The sequence below is a fragment of the Dendropsophus ebraccatus genome, chromosome 1, assembly GCF_027789765.1.
Source record: "Dendropsophus ebraccatus isolate aDenEbr1 chromosome 1, aDenEbr1.pat, whole genome shotgun sequence".
Taxonomy (NCBI): Eukaryota; Metazoa; Chordata; class Amphibia; order Anura; family Hylidae; genus Dendropsophus; species Dendropsophus ebraccatus.
The window spans coordinates 156,315,362-156,333,355 of record NC_091454.1 but is presented as its reverse complement, the minus strand read 5'-3'; the positions used below and the strand labels follow the sequence as shown (position 1 = coordinate 156,333,355).

The 17,994-nt window shown below is 44.0% G+C and overlaps 1 protein-coding gene and 1 long non-coding RNA gene across 2 annotated transcripts in view; one reads left to right on the top strand and one right to left on the bottom strand.

The window, feature by feature from the left end:
* MNS1 (meiosis specific nuclear structural 1) overlaps nucleotides 1-8,595 on the bottom strand; it is a 19,426-nt gene extending 10,831 nt beyond the window's left edge. The window contains exons 1-4 of the mRNA XM_069956568.1: nucleotides 8,509-8,595; nucleotides 5,087-5,302; nucleotides 2,604-2,731; nucleotides 729-831 (exon numbers count right to left, since the gene is read on the bottom strand). Of these exons, the coding sequence (XP_069812669.1) occupies nucleotides 729-831; nucleotides 2,604-2,731; nucleotides 5,087-5,302; nucleotides 8,509-8,514 (453 nt within the window). The 5' untranslated portion in view covers nucleotides 8,515-8,595. The remainder of the gene's footprint in view (nucleotides 1-728; nucleotides 832-2,603; nucleotides 2,732-5,086; nucleotides 5,303-8,508) is intronic.
* On the top strand, nucleotides 8,426-17,994 carry LOC138779248 (uncharacterized). Its single transcript, XR_011361092.1, has 2 exons — nucleotides 8,426-8,913; nucleotides 17,324-17,994. It is a non-coding gene; the product is annotated as an uncharacterized lncRNA (long non-coding RNA).

Genomic DNA, 17,994 nt, shown 5'->3' with positions numbered 1-17,994 from the left:
TGCTGACAGGCAATAGCCACAGCCGTCCGTCAGCATGAGGCATCTTGATGGTGACCCCGGGGACCTTCATTAGGACCCCAGGATCACCATGGAGACATCGGAGGACCGGACGGCGCCGTGGGACATTGCGACCAGGATCCACCAGGACCCGTTAGATGCCGCTGTCATGGTTTGACAGCGGCATTTAACGGGTTAAACTGCCCGGAGCAGAGAATCCTCCGCTCCGGGCAGTTAGAGGAGGGTGTCAGCGGTCACACTGACCGCTGATCAACCGCTCTGCTGCCGCCGCCGGGCGGTAATTTATTCCGATGCGCCCGCCATTAAAAGGCGTACGCATCGGAATAAAGCCCATTAGTGGCCGCCGTGAATATGTGTGCGGCGGTCACTAAGGGGTTAACCTTCCCACCAAAGCTTCAGTGCTACTGACAACTATAAAGAATTTTCCAGTCCATAAAGAAGAGATTCTAATATAAGATATGCTGACTGTTGTATGCACCATACATGTGCAGACAAAACAAATACATAAGGTCTGAGAATAAACCAAAAGGCAATTCTCTAATGAATAGCTATAAGAAGAACTGCTCCTTCAGGAAACTGCTCCTGTAGTTATACATCTTATCACACTCTTGATAGACCTCCCCTGATGTGTTAGTTCCATGAAGACAGTAGTGCCCAGGTCATATTCTTGTACGCCTTTGTATAGATCTGCAGCAAGGAAAGAACCTTACCATTTTCTCATAATTAAGGAGCTCTTTTTCAGCAACCTGTGCAGCCCTCTCCCGTGTTAGGTAGGCAGACTTCAGTTTTTGCTCCAATTCTCTCAGCTCAAGACTGTGAGGAAAAAACAAAAATCAGAAAATATCAAGACAACAGGGATCCAGTACTGCAATACAACATTTTGTTTTATCTGAACTTTTTAACCAGCCTGAAGTCGATTTTGGAGCAAAATTACACACTCCTGTTGACTCCTGTGGATTTCCGTTAGAAAATTCTGTCTCAAGAATTAACATATCAACTCTTTAGGTAGAACTATCTGCGTCAGATATTTCCATGCAGAAATTACTTTGTGTAAACAGAGTCAAGAAAATCCAATCGGGGGCTTATAGCAAGCAGAATTGACACTGATTTTGACTGACAATCTAAGGTAAAACAAGTATATACCGTATTTTTCCAAAAATAAGACAGTGTCTTAAATTTATTTTGCTCCCAAAGATGCACTGTGTCTTATTTTCAGGGGATGTTTTATTTTTCCATGAAGAAGAATCAACACTTATTGTTGAACAAAAATTTAAAATATTTATTATATACTGTATAGTAGTTGTCATCACAAAACAACATAACCAGACAAAACCAACCACCTCCCCACTCCCCCTCTTTAGTGGTGTTGCGGGGGGTCTTACTTTTGGGGGGAATGCCTTATTTTAAGCTATCCTGTAAATCATGTACTATGCCTTATTTTCAGAGGATGTCTTATTTTCGGAGAAACACCATTCCCTGTAGTATAGATCACAGAGCATGCTTAAAACCCAGCCCCATACAAAGAATAGATTATGATAAAACCTCAAAAGTGTTCATTAAGTGAATTTAACAATAATTAATCTCTTTAGCCAACCAATGAAATACTGTGCTTGACATTTTAAAGGGATGGTCAGTGAATGATCCAAAGAGATTCCTAGAAACATCCAGATTGGCACATGTATGACCAATGTGATGGATTGTAATGGTCAATATGGATTTAAATGTTTATGTTAAAATCGTCCTTGTTTACTCCATGGTTGTTTAACCATCAACCCACTTCTATTTGATGTCTGTAGCCACCTTTAGTTTTTGGAATGCTGTCAGTACACATTATATAAAAGCCAGCCATGCTCAATGATTTAGGCCAACCATCCAATGTGCCACCACTTGTGGAATTGCAGTTTAGTTTGCGTTCATATCTACCAGTTTTTGAATTATCAAATGCCAGACAAAAAATGTCAATGTCCAGCTCTTGCACACTCAAACACTGATAGTATGTGGGTGAATAAACTACAGGTTTTATTCCCTGGAGTGCTCCAGTCTTTTTGATATTTTGGTTACACCAGTGTATTCTAGAGAGTCTGCTGGCACCCAAAATCTGAAAGCTGCAAGATTTTTTTTTTGATCTGAACAGAACCAAGCTAATGTCTGACCCACTGTTAAAGGTTTTTCATCAAGTATTTTTTTTCTCTCAAATCAACTGGTGCTAGAGGTTTGTAATTTACTTCTTTAAAAAATTCTCAAGTTTTCCCATACTTATCAGCTGCTGTATGTCCTGCAAGAAGTGGTGTATTCTCTCCAGTCTGACACAGTGCTCTCTGATGCCACCTCTGTCCATGTCAGGAATTGTCCAGAGTCTTGAGATTTTTTAAATAAAAATAAATTACAAATCTCTGGCACTTTTTTGTATGGTGACCTTTAGTATGAGTAAATCACATGATGATGGAACACCTACATTATTTGTGTCTTACTGTCAGGGAATGTTAAATTGTCTACAATGTTATGTTCAAAGAATTCATATTAGTATTGAGCTAAAAATATATTAGCACTAGGCAAGGTATTATCAGACATATGTAACACATTACCTGTTTTCTCGTATTTGCTGTCTCATTTTCTCATCTTTAAGTTGTTCATGTTTTATTCTTGCCAGTTCCTGGGCCATTCTTTCCTCTTGTTCTAGCTGTAACTCTTTAAGACGTTTGGCTTCTTCAGCCTACATTTTACCAAGAGTTAAGTGACTATACACTAATAGAAAGCTTTTAATATAATATTTGACTGAAGGGTTTACAAAACGGCTCCATTAACCATCTTGGAACTTTATTTCCTCCATGTCTGTATTCCCTAATATGTATGTCCCTATTCACTGGACTTATAGTGACTCTGTACCCACAATCTGCCCCCCCCCCCCCCCCAAACCACTTGTACCTTGTTATAGCTGCTTTTAATCCAATATCTGTCCTGGGGTCCGTTCGGCAGGTAATGCAGTTATTGTCCTAAAAAACTACTTTTAAACTTGCAGCCCTGTGCCAAACTGGCGTGGCCTAGAGTGTCTATGCCCTAACCTTGCACCAACCCTCCGTCCCTCCTCCCCACCCTCCTCATCATTAGGAATGCCACTGGCAGGATTTTTCCTATTCCTCTGCAGTGAACACTGCACAGGTGCCGTAACAATCCAACACATGTGCGGTATTCACACAGCTGATGAATAGGTGAATACCTGCCTGGAGCATTCCTAATGGTGAAGAGGGCAGGGAGGAGGGACAGAGAGGTTGTGACAGCCTAATGCATAGACACTCTAGGCCACGGCCGTTGGGCACAGGGCTGTAAGTTTAAAAGTTGTTTTTTAGGACAATACCTGCATCACCTGCCAAACAGACCCCAGGACAGATCTTGGATTAAAAGCAGCTATCTGAAGGTACAAGTGGTTTGGGGGGAAAGATTGTGGGTACAGAGGCATTTTAAAGGGAATCTGCTACAAGGTTTATGCTGCCTTAAACAAAGGCAGCATAAACCAGTGACGGAAATGCTGAACAGAACAGTGAATTACTTACATCATTCCCTTCAGCTTCTCCGTCATTAGTTTATACTACCCTTAGATGGGGCAGCATAACCCTATGGACAGTGTCTCTAAGCAGCAATACCCAGGACAAGAGTGGAACTGTCTCTTGATTATGTGGACATATACCTATTGTATAACCCAGGATCAGTCCTACTCAATATTACTGTAAACTGTCATATATCAGCATTCTTTATGTACAATGTATGTTTTCCACTATAAAAGGAAGAAAGACAGATGCAAGGTGCAGTATGTTGTGGACTGGATGATCAACCATGGAAACTATAATTTCCCAGGTGACATGCACTCACCTGGTATTGTTGCATTACATCAGGCACAATTATCTTTAAAGGAGAAGTCTGGTGAAAATTTTTATTAAAAAAAAAAGTTATACAAATCACCAATATACTCTTATTATGGGAAATGCACATAAAGTGCCTTTTTCCCTGCACTTCCTACTACATCAAGGCTTTACTTAAAATGGTGATGTCACAACCCAACTCCCAGAGCTGTGCGGGCTGTGGCTCCTGGAGAGTATGATGGCAGAGGGACACAGAGCACTGGAGGGACACTGAGCATCCCTCTGCCATCATCCTCTCTAGCAGCCACAGCCCACACAGCTCTGGGAGTCGGGTCGTGACATCACCATGTTACCCAGGAAGTGAAGCCTTGATGCAGTAGTAAGTGCAGGGAAAAAAAGCACTTTTGTGCATTTCCCATAATAAGTGTATATTGGTGAATTGTACAACTTTTGGGGGGCAATACAATACTTTAATAAACATTTTCACCGGACTTCTCCTTTAAGGCTTTAATATATAGTTTCAATGAACTGCTTTCATTGATTCTTTTGATGCACTGTGCTGATGTTTGGTCACAGAAATCCACCACAATTGTAAACTAGAGTAACTTTATTCTGTTGGTATTTAGTGAAGTGTCTGCCCCTGTCATAGAATCATGACTATAATCATATAATATTAAAGCAACACTCTAGGAACCAACATATTCAACCCTGACATTTTTCTACCATCGTTCCAGTACCTAAAAGCATAGTAAAAGCATAGGTGTCGCAACTAGCACAGCACTGACCATTGCTGCATGTTTGTTTTAGAATTTGGCAGTGGTCTTGCAACCACTGTTGTGCCCTTTATTGTGCAGGAGGTGCCAAGGATGAAGATATGTCTCTTAACTTCATCTTCAATTCCATTCTGGTGAAGTTAGTTGTTTACTCCTTGGTCCGCTTAGACAGTTAGGAGAACTGTCCCGTCCCCATATAAACGATCCAGCTCGCCTTCTCCATTGGTTATCATTAGAAAGAGCCAAATAGACTGGGGGCGGATCAACGTTATGGGGGGCGGGGGAGTGCTTCTAACGGTCTTACTGGACTTTGGAGCAAATGACTAACTGCACCGGAACATCGCAGAAGAGGAAGATAAGAGACATACCTTTATCCTCAGCGTCTTCTGCACAATAGGGTGTCTAACCTGCTGATAGTTCCCCTTTAACATGTCTTACCTGCTGAAGAGTTTCCTCAATCCTTTTTTCCTGTTCTTCATCCTGCAGCCTCCTCAGAAAGCGTTTTTTTTCCACACGTTCCTCGCTTTTTAGGCAAACTTCCATTTGCTGTTCTTGGCTCAGTTTCTTAATCTGGTCCTCCCGAATAAATTCTTGACGCCTGGCTTCTGCTATCATCTTCTCCCTCTGACTGTAGGTCATGCCTCTTTTTGAAATCTTACAATATAAACATATGAAGGGGATGTATTAATAATGTTGTTATATGTACGCATTTACAGCTAAAAATTGGTGATCTAGATGTATTAAAACCCTTTACTACATTATGCCCTTATAATATACCTGACATCTCCATAGGATGGGGGAAATCCTTAAGATGTGACTTGTTGGGGTTTCTTATGTCATAAAGTAATGGCATGTTTATCCATGATAAGAGATGTTATATTATATTATGTTTTCTTTTATTTCATCACTGTTTGGTCAGTTGTTTGCTGACCCTGTTATTTCTTGTAAAAATAAAAAAGTTTCAATAAACTATTTGTCATAAAAAAAGTTATGGCATGTTGCAAAAATAAATATTATCATGTCATATTTACAACATATACAGTGGGGAAAAGAAGTATTTAGTCAGTCACCAATTGTGCAAGTTCCACCACTTAGAAAAATGAGAGAGTCCTGTAATTGACACCATATGTAGACCTCAACTATGGGAGACAAAACGAGAAAACAAATCCAGAAAATCACATTGTCTGATTTTGTAAGAATTTATTTGCAAATTATGGTGGAAAATAAGTATTTGGTACTTTGTTATATATCCTTTGTTGGCAATGACAGAGGTCAAACATTTTCTGTTGTTGGTATGTTGGCCCATTCCTCCATGCAGATCTCCTCTAGAGCAGTGATGTTTTGGGGCTGTCGCTTGGCAACACGGACTTTCAACTCCCTCCAAAGGTTTTCTATAGGGTTGAGATCTGGAGATTGGCTAGGCCACTCCAGGACCTTGAAATGCTTCTTACGAAGCCACTACTTTGTTGCCCTGGCGGTGTGCTTCGGATCATTGTCATGTTGAAAGACCCAGCCACGTTTCATCTTCAATGCCCTTGCTGATGGAAGGAGGTTCGCACTCAAAATCTCACGATACGTGGCCCCATTCATTTTTTCATGTACCCGGATCAGTCGTCCTGGCCCCATTGCAGAGAAACAGCCCCAAAGCATGATGTTTCCACCCCCATGCTTTACAGTAGGTATGGTGTTTGGTGGATGCAACTCAGTATTCTTTTTCCTCCAAACACGACAAGTTGTGTTTCTACCAAACAGTTCCACTTTGGGTTCATCAGACCATAGGACATTCTCCCAATACTCTTCTGGATCATCCAAATGCTCTCAAACTTCAGGCGGGCCCGGACATGTACTGGCTTAAGCAGTGGGACACGTCTGCAGGATCTGAGTCCCTGGCGGTATAGTGTGTTACTGATGGTAGGCTTTGTTACATTGGTCCCAGCTCTCTGCAGTTCATTCACTAGGTCCCCCCGCGTGGTTCTGGGATTTTTGCTCAACGTTCTTGTGATCATTTTGACCCCACGGGGTGAGATTTTGCGTGGAGCCCCAGATCGAGGGAGATTATCAGTGGTCTTGTATGTCTTCCATTTTCTAATTATTGCTCCCACAGTTGATTTCTTCACTCCAAGCTGGTTGCAAAATTTTGGTTAAAGTATTGTATTGCTCCCCCCCCCCCCAAAAAAATTTTTTTTTTTTATACAAATCACCAATATACACTTATTATAGGAAATGCTTATTAAGTGCTTTTTTCCCTGCACTGCAACAAGGCTTATCATCCTCTCCAGCAGCCACAGCCGCACAGCTCTCGAAGTTGGGTCGTGTTCAGGTTCGAGTCGATCCGAACCCGAACGTTCGGCATTAGATTAGTGATGGCTGCTGAACTTGGATAAAGCTCTAAGGTTGTCTGGAAAACATGGATACAGCCAATGACTATATCCATGATTTCCACATAGCCTTAGGGCTTTATCCAACTTCAGCAGCCACCGCTAATCAAATGCCGAAAGTTCGGGTTCGGATCGACTCGAGCATGCTCGAGGTTCGCTCATCTTTAAACATCCCCGTGTTATCCAGGAAGTGAAGCCTTGATGCAGTAGTAAGTGCAGGGAAAAAAGCCCCTTATAGGCATTTACTGTAATAATTGTATATTGGGGATTTGTATTACTTTTGGGGGGCAATACAATACTTTAATAAAAATTTTTGCCGGACTTCTCCTTTAAATGGAGTACATAAAACACAGAGTGGGGATTGGATGCCGATGTACAGCTCAGTGAGGACATCAGGGCTAAGAGAACATTACAGGTGGGCTCCACCATTAAGCTGCAGAACCCTCCAGTCCCCGAGAGGAATGATTAGAGAAGACTTTTCATGCCAGCCATGACTCCTTCACCACTGAGGACCGCTGATTGTTCTACTGATTGGTTCCCTTCAACCATACTTGTCCCCTTTCCAAAGGAGAAGGGACAAGTATGAGATCATGTGGGGTCCAACCTCCGTACCTTGTGATCCCCATATCAACCCCTGGCTCCTTTGATAATGAATGAAGCCGCTGGTTGGAGCGTGACCAGCAGCTCTATTCATTCTCTATGAAACCGCCAGGGAGAGTCGGGTGCAGCACTCTTTCTGCCAGCTTCCTAGAGAATGAATAGAGCTGCTGGTCACGCTCCAACCCACGGCTCAATTCATAACTAAGGAGACGGGGTGCTGATCTAGAGTTCCTGAGGGACATAGAGGTTGGACTCCCAGCAATCTCAAGTATGGGTCGATTGGAAAACCCCTTTGATGAAGATTTCCCCCTAAAGTGATAGGTTGGCGGGATGCCCCATCATTTACTGGCTGACGATGATGGTGGTCTGACAGTCATGATCCCTAGAATGAATAGGCCACAGCAGTATGGCTTCACTATCAGCCGCAGTGCCATTGCTCTCAGTCAGCCTCTGATGTCCGTATCTCCCAGGTTACTGTGTGGTCATAACACCACCATGACTACCCGCCTCAGTCCCTGACTGGCTGAGCGGCCATTTATACGCCAGGTCATGGTGTCCTAGCTTGATGAGACAGCAGGTGACTGTGTGCAGTGATGCTGCTCTGTGGGGGCACCAGGACTGGTAAGTATCACTGCTCTATAATGCTTCCACCAACCACCACCCTCCCTGTACAATTTACCTGTGCCCAGAGTACCCAGTAAGGATGGGAGGGGGAGCTGTAATACTGAACATGACCTGAGGCCAGGGCGGCGCTGGTTATGTAATCCTGCATCTGATACAAAGCCTATTGTGTATAGTGATATATACCTCATACACTACAACAGAGCATCTGTATACAGACAGGATATCCCCCACACACTCACTGACCATCTCCTTTCTTACCATCATCTCTGCTCACAGCCCGCGCTTCTTCCTAGCCCACCGCTCCTGTTTGCCCACGTTACTCAGGTAACCGAGTCTCCAAGGAAGTTCCCCGCCCCACCACGCCCTCTTCTGTCGCACGTGACCTGCTGTTGCTCGTCCCATTTACCGAATGCAGACGCGAGACAAGTAGCCATTACTTTGGTTCCCTGGTGAATGTGAATAAACAAGGTCAACATCACATTCTGTCACTGTATTAGCGCCACCTAGAGGGCATCCTGAGCCCGCACCAAGATCACGTGACAACCTCCCCGCGTACAGGCGGACTGATCCCAGCATGCCTCTGGGGTTGGAGGGTTTGCGGAAGTAGACGGTGGCGTGCGCCTGTCTTTATGATAGCCGGAATGTGCTTTCCTGATGTGTAATGTAAGTCTCTCTATGGGAATCGTGTATGTAACTGTCTGTGAGAATAAAGGAGTTGGTTTACAAAAACTGTGAAAGCGAAACTTTCCTGCATTTCAACCAATCACAATGCAGCTTATATTTCCCAAGAGCCCTGTATAATATAAAAGCTGCCCTGTGATTGGTTGATGTGGGCAGCAGATGCAGTTTTTTCTTATAGTTACTTATTTTCTTTTATAAACTTATATTCACCCCCCATATTCATGGGTGAGACTGTGAGGCGCTCAGGCAGTCGGTATAACTGCATATACGATACAGCCAGCGCCTCTGTATATATAGAAAGATATAATTTTTTTTTACTCTAAGTAAAATAAGCTGAAGATCTGTGCCTTTCTACCACATGACTTTATTCTTCAGGAAAGTTCTGGTCGCACAAGAAAAGGTTCAGCTTAATTGCTTGTTCTTGAATGGAGATCGGGCCATAGACGACACACAAGTGATGTGCTCCAGGACTGTGCTTGTAATCCAAATCCACTCTTAAACCAAAGCAAATTTTGACAATTGGTTCCACACCCCAAAAATAATGATTTATTATTCTGAATAACATGTAAAACAGATGAAACAAACAAAAAGAAACAGCAGAATATGTGATATTATAAGTTACTGTACAGTATAGGAATCAGCATGTGGAGTATAATGTATAGTAACTGCATAAACCTGATAACACAGCAGCAGTTTGTAGATACAGGAAGGAACTGCAGATCCCCATAATGCAGTAGTGTAGTACAACAGGCTAGTATAGAGAATCAGGGCTGCTGTCAGAGGTCTGTGTGGTCACATGACAGCAGTGGGGAAGGGGGGGGGGGGGGGTTGAGCATGGATTAATCAGGAAGTAAGAATCACATAGCTGTGCAGGGGGACAGTGACACCTTTCTATACAGCAGTGAGTGTAAGTACAGTCACATTATAGCAGCAGTGTGTATAGCTGAGTGGAAGTGAGGTACATTATAGCAGGAATGTAGAGGATGGGAAACAAGGGCTGATTTGGAAGGTGAGGGAGACTTCCTGGGTCAGAGTACAGGGCTGTAGACCCTGGCCCTCCCCCCTCCCCCTCCCACCCAGTACAGGGGGCTCTTAAACCAAAGCAATGCTCTTAAAGCAAGTTACAATTTTGAAAAACTGTGAGCTCTTCTTGCAAAACACTCTTGCGGCTCCATTCATCCTCTATGCACGCTCGGATCCACAGCCATGGAGCAGCTGGGGTGTCAACTCGAAAAATCCCTGAGGGGGATCCTATGGAACAAGTAAGAGATCACTGGGGTCCAACCTCTGGCTCCCCAAAGGATCTCTATATCAAGTTGACAGCCTGGCTCCTCTGTATGGAGCCACAGGAAAGTTGTGCTGTATTCGGCTCTCCACATCCCCAATGCACGCTTGGGTTAGGGTCCACATCCTCTTTGCATGCTTCTGCTATGGGTCCATATCCCCTATGTACGCTCCAGTAAGGATCCACATTCTCTATGCATGCTAGGGTTAAATCTGGAAAACACCTGAAACCATTTAGATGTCGCTGTCTAAAACTGACAGCGGCATTTAATGTGACTGTACCACCAGGCCCAGGCTGAAGCACTGGAGGCGGGCCGACCCACCCTTAGTGGGAGGAAACCCTAGCCCCTCCATGATAGGGTTCCATTGATCCTAATGGAGTCACATCATGGTGGGGCCGGAGTTTCTTCTCACTAAGGGGGGGGGGGGGGTCGGGTCGGACTGCCTCCAGTGCTTCAGCCTGGGCCTGGTGGTACAGTCACTTTAAATGGAACTGGTGGTGCAATGGTTTGGGTCCAAGAGAGCAGCCAATTCATGACAAAGTGCAGCATCCTGAGGCCCCTTGTAAGCCTCTTGTGGCTGTCCGAGTAAGCTATTGATTTACCCAATACAGCACAGAAAGCATTGCTTGCTAAAGGCAGTGTATAAATCTAGGCCTGTTGATGTTTTCACGTTTTTTTTTATACTTTTAAAAGTATTGAGTATCAAAATTAAATAGTTGGTATCGAAATCAAAATTCTGTCATCTTGCCATCACTAATCAATAGCACAAACTTTTGACATGTCATAGACGTGATAACGTGATAAGTCAGGCTCCAAATGTAAGTCTATGGAGCCCAACCCATTCACTGACACAGAACAGAGAACAGACCGTGCTGTTTACTCTGTTCACTCTCTGTTAAACCGGACAAGTTATCTATGTTCAAGTCAGTACGATTACAACAATATGCAACTTATATAACTCTTATTTTATTTGCATAGCAGGTGGGTGCCATTAGACCCCAGATGATGGCTTTTTGAAGCCATTTACATGCCGCTGTCAGTTATGATGGTTAACCCCTTAAGGACCGGGCCTGAAATGGCCTTAAGGACCGGAGCAAATTTTATGAATTTGACCAGTGTCACTTTATTCATTAATAACTTCGGGATGCTTTTACCTATCCGGCTGATATCCGGCTGATTCTGAGATGGTTTTCTCGTGACATATTGTACTTCACATTTCTTGTAAATTGGAGTCGATACTTATAACGAATCTTTATGAAAAAACCCAAAATAGCGTGAAAAATTGTGAAAAAATGCATTTTTCCAACTTTAAAACTTTTCTGCTTATACAGAAAATGGTTATACCACATAAATTATATATTAAATAGCATTAGCAACATGTCTACTTTATGTTGGCGGCATTTATTAAACTATATTTCATTATTTTTAGACAATAGGAAGCTTAAAACATTAGCAGCAAATTTCCAAATTTTCAGTAAAATTTCAAAATCAGATATTTTTAGGGAACTGTTCAGGTTTAAAGTGTATTTGAGGGGACTGTGTGTTAGAAAGCCTCACGAAGCACCCCATTTCAGAAACTGCACCCCCTAAACTCTGCAAAAGCACATCCAGAAAGTTTTTTAACCCTTTAGGGGAGTCACAGAAATAAAAGCTAAGTGTGTAAGAAATTTGAAAATTTTAATTTTCTGTGCAGAGATTTTATTGTAATCCAATATTTTTCATAATTATAAACCTATTACCAGAGAAATGCACCCCAATATTGATTGCCCCGTTTCTGCAGTTTATAGAAATACCCCATATGTGGCCCTATTGCGCTATTTGACGCAACCACAAGCCTCAGATATAAGGGAGCGCCTAGTGAATTTCAATGGCTCCGTTATTTTTGGTCATTTTTGACTGTACCACTTCAGGTTGGCAGAGGCTCTGGGGTGCCAAAACCTAAAAAACACCCCTAAAGGGACACCATTTAGAAAACTACACCCCTCAAGGAATGTAACAAGGGGTGCGGTGAGCATCTGGACCCCACAGGTGCTTCACAGATTTTCCAAACAATATGGCTTGAAAAAAGACTAAAGTATTTTTTACACTAAAATGTTGTTCTAGCCTTCAATTTTTCATTTTCACAAAGGGATAAAAGGAAAAAAAAAACACAAAACATGTAGCGCAGTTTCTCCCGAGTACGGAAATACCCCACATGTGGACATAAAGTGCCAAGCGGGCGCAGGACGAGCCTCCAAAGGGAAGGAGCGCCAATTGGCTTTTGGAAGCTGGATTTCACTGGAATGGATTTCAAGGGCCATGTCGCATTTACAGAGCCCTCGTGCTGCCAAGACACTGGAAACCCCCCACAAGTGACCCCATTCTGGAAACTACACCCCTCAAGGAATCTAACAAGGGGTGCAGTGAGCATATGGACCCCACTGGTGACGGGCACAAATGTGGAAAAATGTGACGTGAAAGTGAAAATTTTCATTTTTTCACTTTCATGGCACAAATGTGCCTGTCATCCAGGGGTCCATATCCTCACTGCACCCCTTGTTAGATTCCTTGAGGGGTGTAGTTTCCAGAATGGGGTCACTTGTGGGGGGTTTACAGTGTTTTGGCAGCACAAGGGCTCTGTAAATGCGACATGGCGTTCATCATCCATTCTAGCCAAATCCAACCTCTAAAATCCAAATGGCGCTCCTTCCCTTCGGAGGCTTGCCCTGCACCCACATGGCGCTTTATGTCCAGATGTGGGGTATTTACGGACTCGGGGGAAATTGCTCCACACATTTTATGTTTTTTTTTCTCTTTTAACCCCTTGTGAAAATGATAAATTCAAGGCTAGACCAACATTATAGTGTAAAAAATTTAATATTTCATTTTCACGCCACATTGTTCCACATTTGTGCCCGTCACCAGTGGGGTCCATATGCTGACTACACCCCTTGTTACATTCCTTGAGGGGTGTAGTTTCCATAATAGGGTCACTTGTGGGGGGTTTAACTGTCTTGGCAACACAGGGGCCTTTTGAATGCAACATGGCCCCTCGAAATCCATTCCATCCAAATCCAGCCTTCAAAAACCAAATGGCGCACCTTCCCTTTGGAGGCTTACCCTGCACCCGCATGGCGCTTTATGTCCACATGTGGGGTATTTCCGTACTCAGGGGAAATTGCTCTACACATTGTGTTTTTTTTTTATCTTTTAACCCCTTGTGAAAATGAAAAAATCAAGACAAGATCAATGATTTAGAGTAAAAATTAAAAAAAAAATTACACTAAATGTTGGTCTAGCCTTGATTTTTTTCCATTTCCACAAGGGGTTAAAAAAGAAAATGAACACAAAACGTGTAGGGTAGTTTCCCCTGAGTACGAAAATACCCCACATGTGGACATAATTTGCCATATGGGCACAGGGCAAGTCACCAAAAGGACAGAGCGCCATTTAGAGGCTGGAATGGGGGATGGAGGCCATGTCGCAATTACAAAGCTCCTGTACTGCCAGAACAGTAGAAACCCCCGACAAGTGACCCAATTCTGGAAACTACACCCCATAAGGAATCTAACAAGGGGTGCAGTGAGCATATGGACCCCACTAGTGATGGGCACATGTGTAGAACATGTGCCGTGAAAATAAAAAATACCATTTTTTTCATTTTCACGTCCCAAATGTGGCCGTCACCAGGGGGCCATATACCCGCTGCCCCACTTGTTAGATTCCTTATGGGGTGTAGTTTCCAGAATGTGGTCACTTGTGGGGGGTTTCTACTGTCCTGGCCGCACAGAGGCTTTGTAATTGCATCATGGCATCCTCTAATGGGAATGGTGGCCATATCTATTTAGCTGGGGAAAAGGGACAATTCTAATTTATTTGGGGGTATTAGGCCAATTATTAGTTTATAAGGTTGAAAATGACAGGTGTCCATCAAACTCAACCTGTGTTGATCCAGAGGAAGGCAAAAACCCCTCGTGAGGCAGACGACAGTAGCCTCATCACAGGGGAAAAATTCCTTCCCGACTCCATAATGGCGATCAGAATAATCCCTGGATCAACGTGACCCCTGAAATAGGAATAAGGGACAGAATTTAGATAATGTAGAACCCCAGTGACGTGTGGTGCGCCTTGGAGCGATCCAGTATACAGAGGCCGGGGTGATCAGGACAGGTGTCACACTGGAAAATGGTGTCCTTCCTGATCCCCCTGTTACCCCACACTCTGCACTTCTTCTGGGGTCTCCCTTTCTCCAGTGTGGGAGACGTCACCTGGAAAATGTTGTCCTGGTGCGATACGGGGTCCTTCATATCCAGAAGCGCTGGGTCCGCTCCATGGCTGCTAAATATTAGGGCTTTATTACTGCTTCTGATATGTTCGGATCGTGCCGCAAGCTACAGTAGCTCGGGCAGCGAGGGACCGGAAGAGGGGGTGCTGGTATAAAAGTTATCCCCGTACAGGTGGTGACCTTTATCCAGCAGTGGGAAGATCAGTTCCCGGACGATGTCCCCACTAACTCCGAGGATGGGGGGGGGGGAGTGGGCATCTGGGGGCTGGATTCGAGTGTCCCTTCCTTCATACACTCTAAGGGTACGTGCACACTGCGGAATCGCGAAGGATAACCCTTTGTGCATTCCGCAGTTGGCACCCGCCGGCGGACTGATGCAGGCGCACGTCTCCGTCCGTGTCGTAGACTCCGTTCTATGCACGGGCGGATTCCGCTCTGCGTCCAACGTGTTGATGGAATGACGGATGATGGAATCCGCCCATGCATAGGATAGAGTCTATGACACGGGCGGAGACGCGCCCCTTCATCAGTCCGCCGGCGGGTGCCAGCTGCGGAATGCACAAAGGGTTATCCTTCGCCATTCCGCAGTGTGCACGTACCCTAAATCTGTAAGTGTACCCTGAGGTACTCTCACAGAGTTTGTAGAATTTCACGCCATACCGTCATCTCTTATTGGGACGGTACTGGCGGAAAAGACGTGTCTAGGGGGCAGCGTACGCTACGCTACTCCCAGACACGTCACTGGATGATGAGGAGGATGAGGATGAATGGAGGAACAAAGGACCCCCCATTCATCCTCACTGGCTGTTTCGGTGTCGGAGGCAATAATAATGTATGCGTCCGATACCGAAAACACCCTGGGGGCCATCTTTATATGGGGATTGGTATATGGGGTATGTAGTGGTGTAGTGTAAAACTTTATTCAATGTAGTGTGGTGTAATGTAGTGTTTTTTTACGTGTTTTTTACAGTAAGTATACAAAAAAAACCTACGCCAAAAATGGTGTTGCTGATGAATGCCGCACTTATGTTCGGCACTTATCAGCAGACCGTGGCAGTAGGATATAAAAAAAAACCACCCTACGCCAAAAAGGAGGAGTTGCTGATTAGCAGCGCACTTTCGTGCGATGCTGATCAACACTCAGCGGCGATAGGGTGCGGAAAATAGAAAAAAAAAAAATTGGGAAAAAATTTTTTTTTTTTACTACATTCTGAACATCCCTGTAGTGGCTGATACGTGTATTACACTTATCAGCCGCTAGGGGGCAGCAGAGCGCAAGATCCGAAAATAGACGACGCTGGAGCCGGAAAAAGGCGATCGGGACTCACGGAAGAAGCCGAAGTCCCGACAACATGAAGAGGACGCCGGGAACCCGGAAGACGCCGATCAGGACCCCGGGACAGGTGAGTAATGTACAAATACCTGCTCCGGACCCCTCAGCTACCTAGCTGAGGGGTCCGGAGCAGGTATTTATTACTTGTGGGGACTTTGATCGCCGTGAACGGCCGGCCGGCTGGCCGGCCGTTCACGGCGATCGGGACGGTGGTACCGTGACCACCATTACTTTTTACAGTAATGGCGGTCGGTGCCGTCCTCGGACAGCACCGACCGCCATTTTTTTCCGGGTCATCGGGCCACCGATGGCCCGGAAAGGTTCCGATCGCCGCTATGGGCTTATCAGCCAATAGCGGCGATCGTCGGCATGGGGGGGTTAACAACCCTCCATGCCGACAGGGAGAGATGGCCTGCTATATATTATAGCAGGCTATCTCCCCCGATCGGGACCCGGCCGGCCGCGGCGCCCGTTTAAAGGGCTGACGTACCGGTACGTCATGGGTCCTTAAGTGACAGTGATCCATGACGTGCCGGTACGTCATGGGTCCTTAAGAGGTTAAAGGGGTTATCCAGTGAACATCTTTTTCTTTCAAATTAACTGATATCAGAAAGTTATATAGATTTGTAATTTACTTCCCATACTTATAAGCTACTGTATGTCATGCAGGAAATGTTTTATTTTCAGTCTGACACACTGCTCTCTGCTGCCTGTCTCGGTTTTCTATGAATCCCCATAGAAAACCTCTCCTGCTCTGGACAGTTCCTGTCTCGGCCAGAGATGGCAGCAGAGAGCACTGTGTCAGACTGAAAGTAGAACAACATTTCCTGCATGACATACAGCAGCTTATAAGTATGAGAAGACTTAAGATTTTTAATAGAAGTAAATTACAAATCTATATTACTTTCTGACACAGTTGATTTGAAAGAAAAAGATTTTCGCTGGACAACCCCTTTAAATGGTTAATTAGCCAGGTGCGGTGATCGGCTATGCCGGCTAATAGCTGCAATCCAACAGTGTGACCCTTTTCTGAACCCCCTAGCGGTGCCATATGGACTTGTATTTTTGCGCCACAATCTCTAGTTTGTATTAGTATCACTTTTTAAAACTTTTTTTTTTCCTCAAGGTAGTGAAGTGGTAAATACCAGCAGCATATTGATGGATGAAGGATTCACTGGATGTCGCTTTCCTGTTCCAACATCCTGGGATTTGACAGTATCCTTCTTAGGTCGCAGGCCTTTCATCTTCAGGGATCAGCAGGTCACAGGACAGCTCAGCCAATCAGTCTTCTTGTGGAATAGGTTGTTAGCAGACATAGGGAATGGGACATTTATTTTCTTATAACCAGATTAGGCCATACATCTGCTTTGGTTCCCTGTGCTAAACAGGCTGTACAAGAAACGTGTCCACAGCTTTGATGGTTTGTTAGCACATTTTAATAATTACAGTACATATCTTAAGATTTTAAAGTCTTTTTAATATGTAGTTTTCTATGTTTTTGTTTCTCAGAAATACAACTTCATAGCCAATGTCCACACAGTTGTCAAGTCTTGTTATCATGGATACTGAGAGCCAGCCTCATTCTTCCAAGACTGACAACCCGAAGGAGGACAGGAACACATCTGCCAACATGGCTGAACAGGATAAAAGTGATAAACTCAAGGAAAAAATGGCTGCTAATAATAAAGCCCATGGGTGTGACGAATGGTTAAAACATATTAGAAAAAAGAAGTTGTTTAGCTGTATGAAATGTGGAGAAAAGTTTTCTGATCACTCAAGCTTTGAGAAGCATGAGCAACGCCACCTAGGAGTTCCAACCACTGTGACCTGTTATGAATGTGGGAAACAGTTAAGCCGACGTTCTCTAGAAAAACACCAAGCACGTCATCTACACCAACATCGCTACAGCATCAAATCTATTTCAGTGCGATGTATAAAGCGCAAGAAGAATGGAGAGGAAATTCTGAAAATGTTGTAATAGTGACACTAACGAAAATGTATTAAACCTTATTTATTTTTTTTACACAAAAAAGCTGCAAGGGAAGATTACTACAAGCCTGCTTCTTATGATTGTTATTTTCATTGGATTGCCATCATTGGACATGGAAAGTAAAGGAGCTTTATTACTTTGTTGTTATTTATTGTTTTGGGAAAAAAATAAATTGCATGTTTTTTTGTTA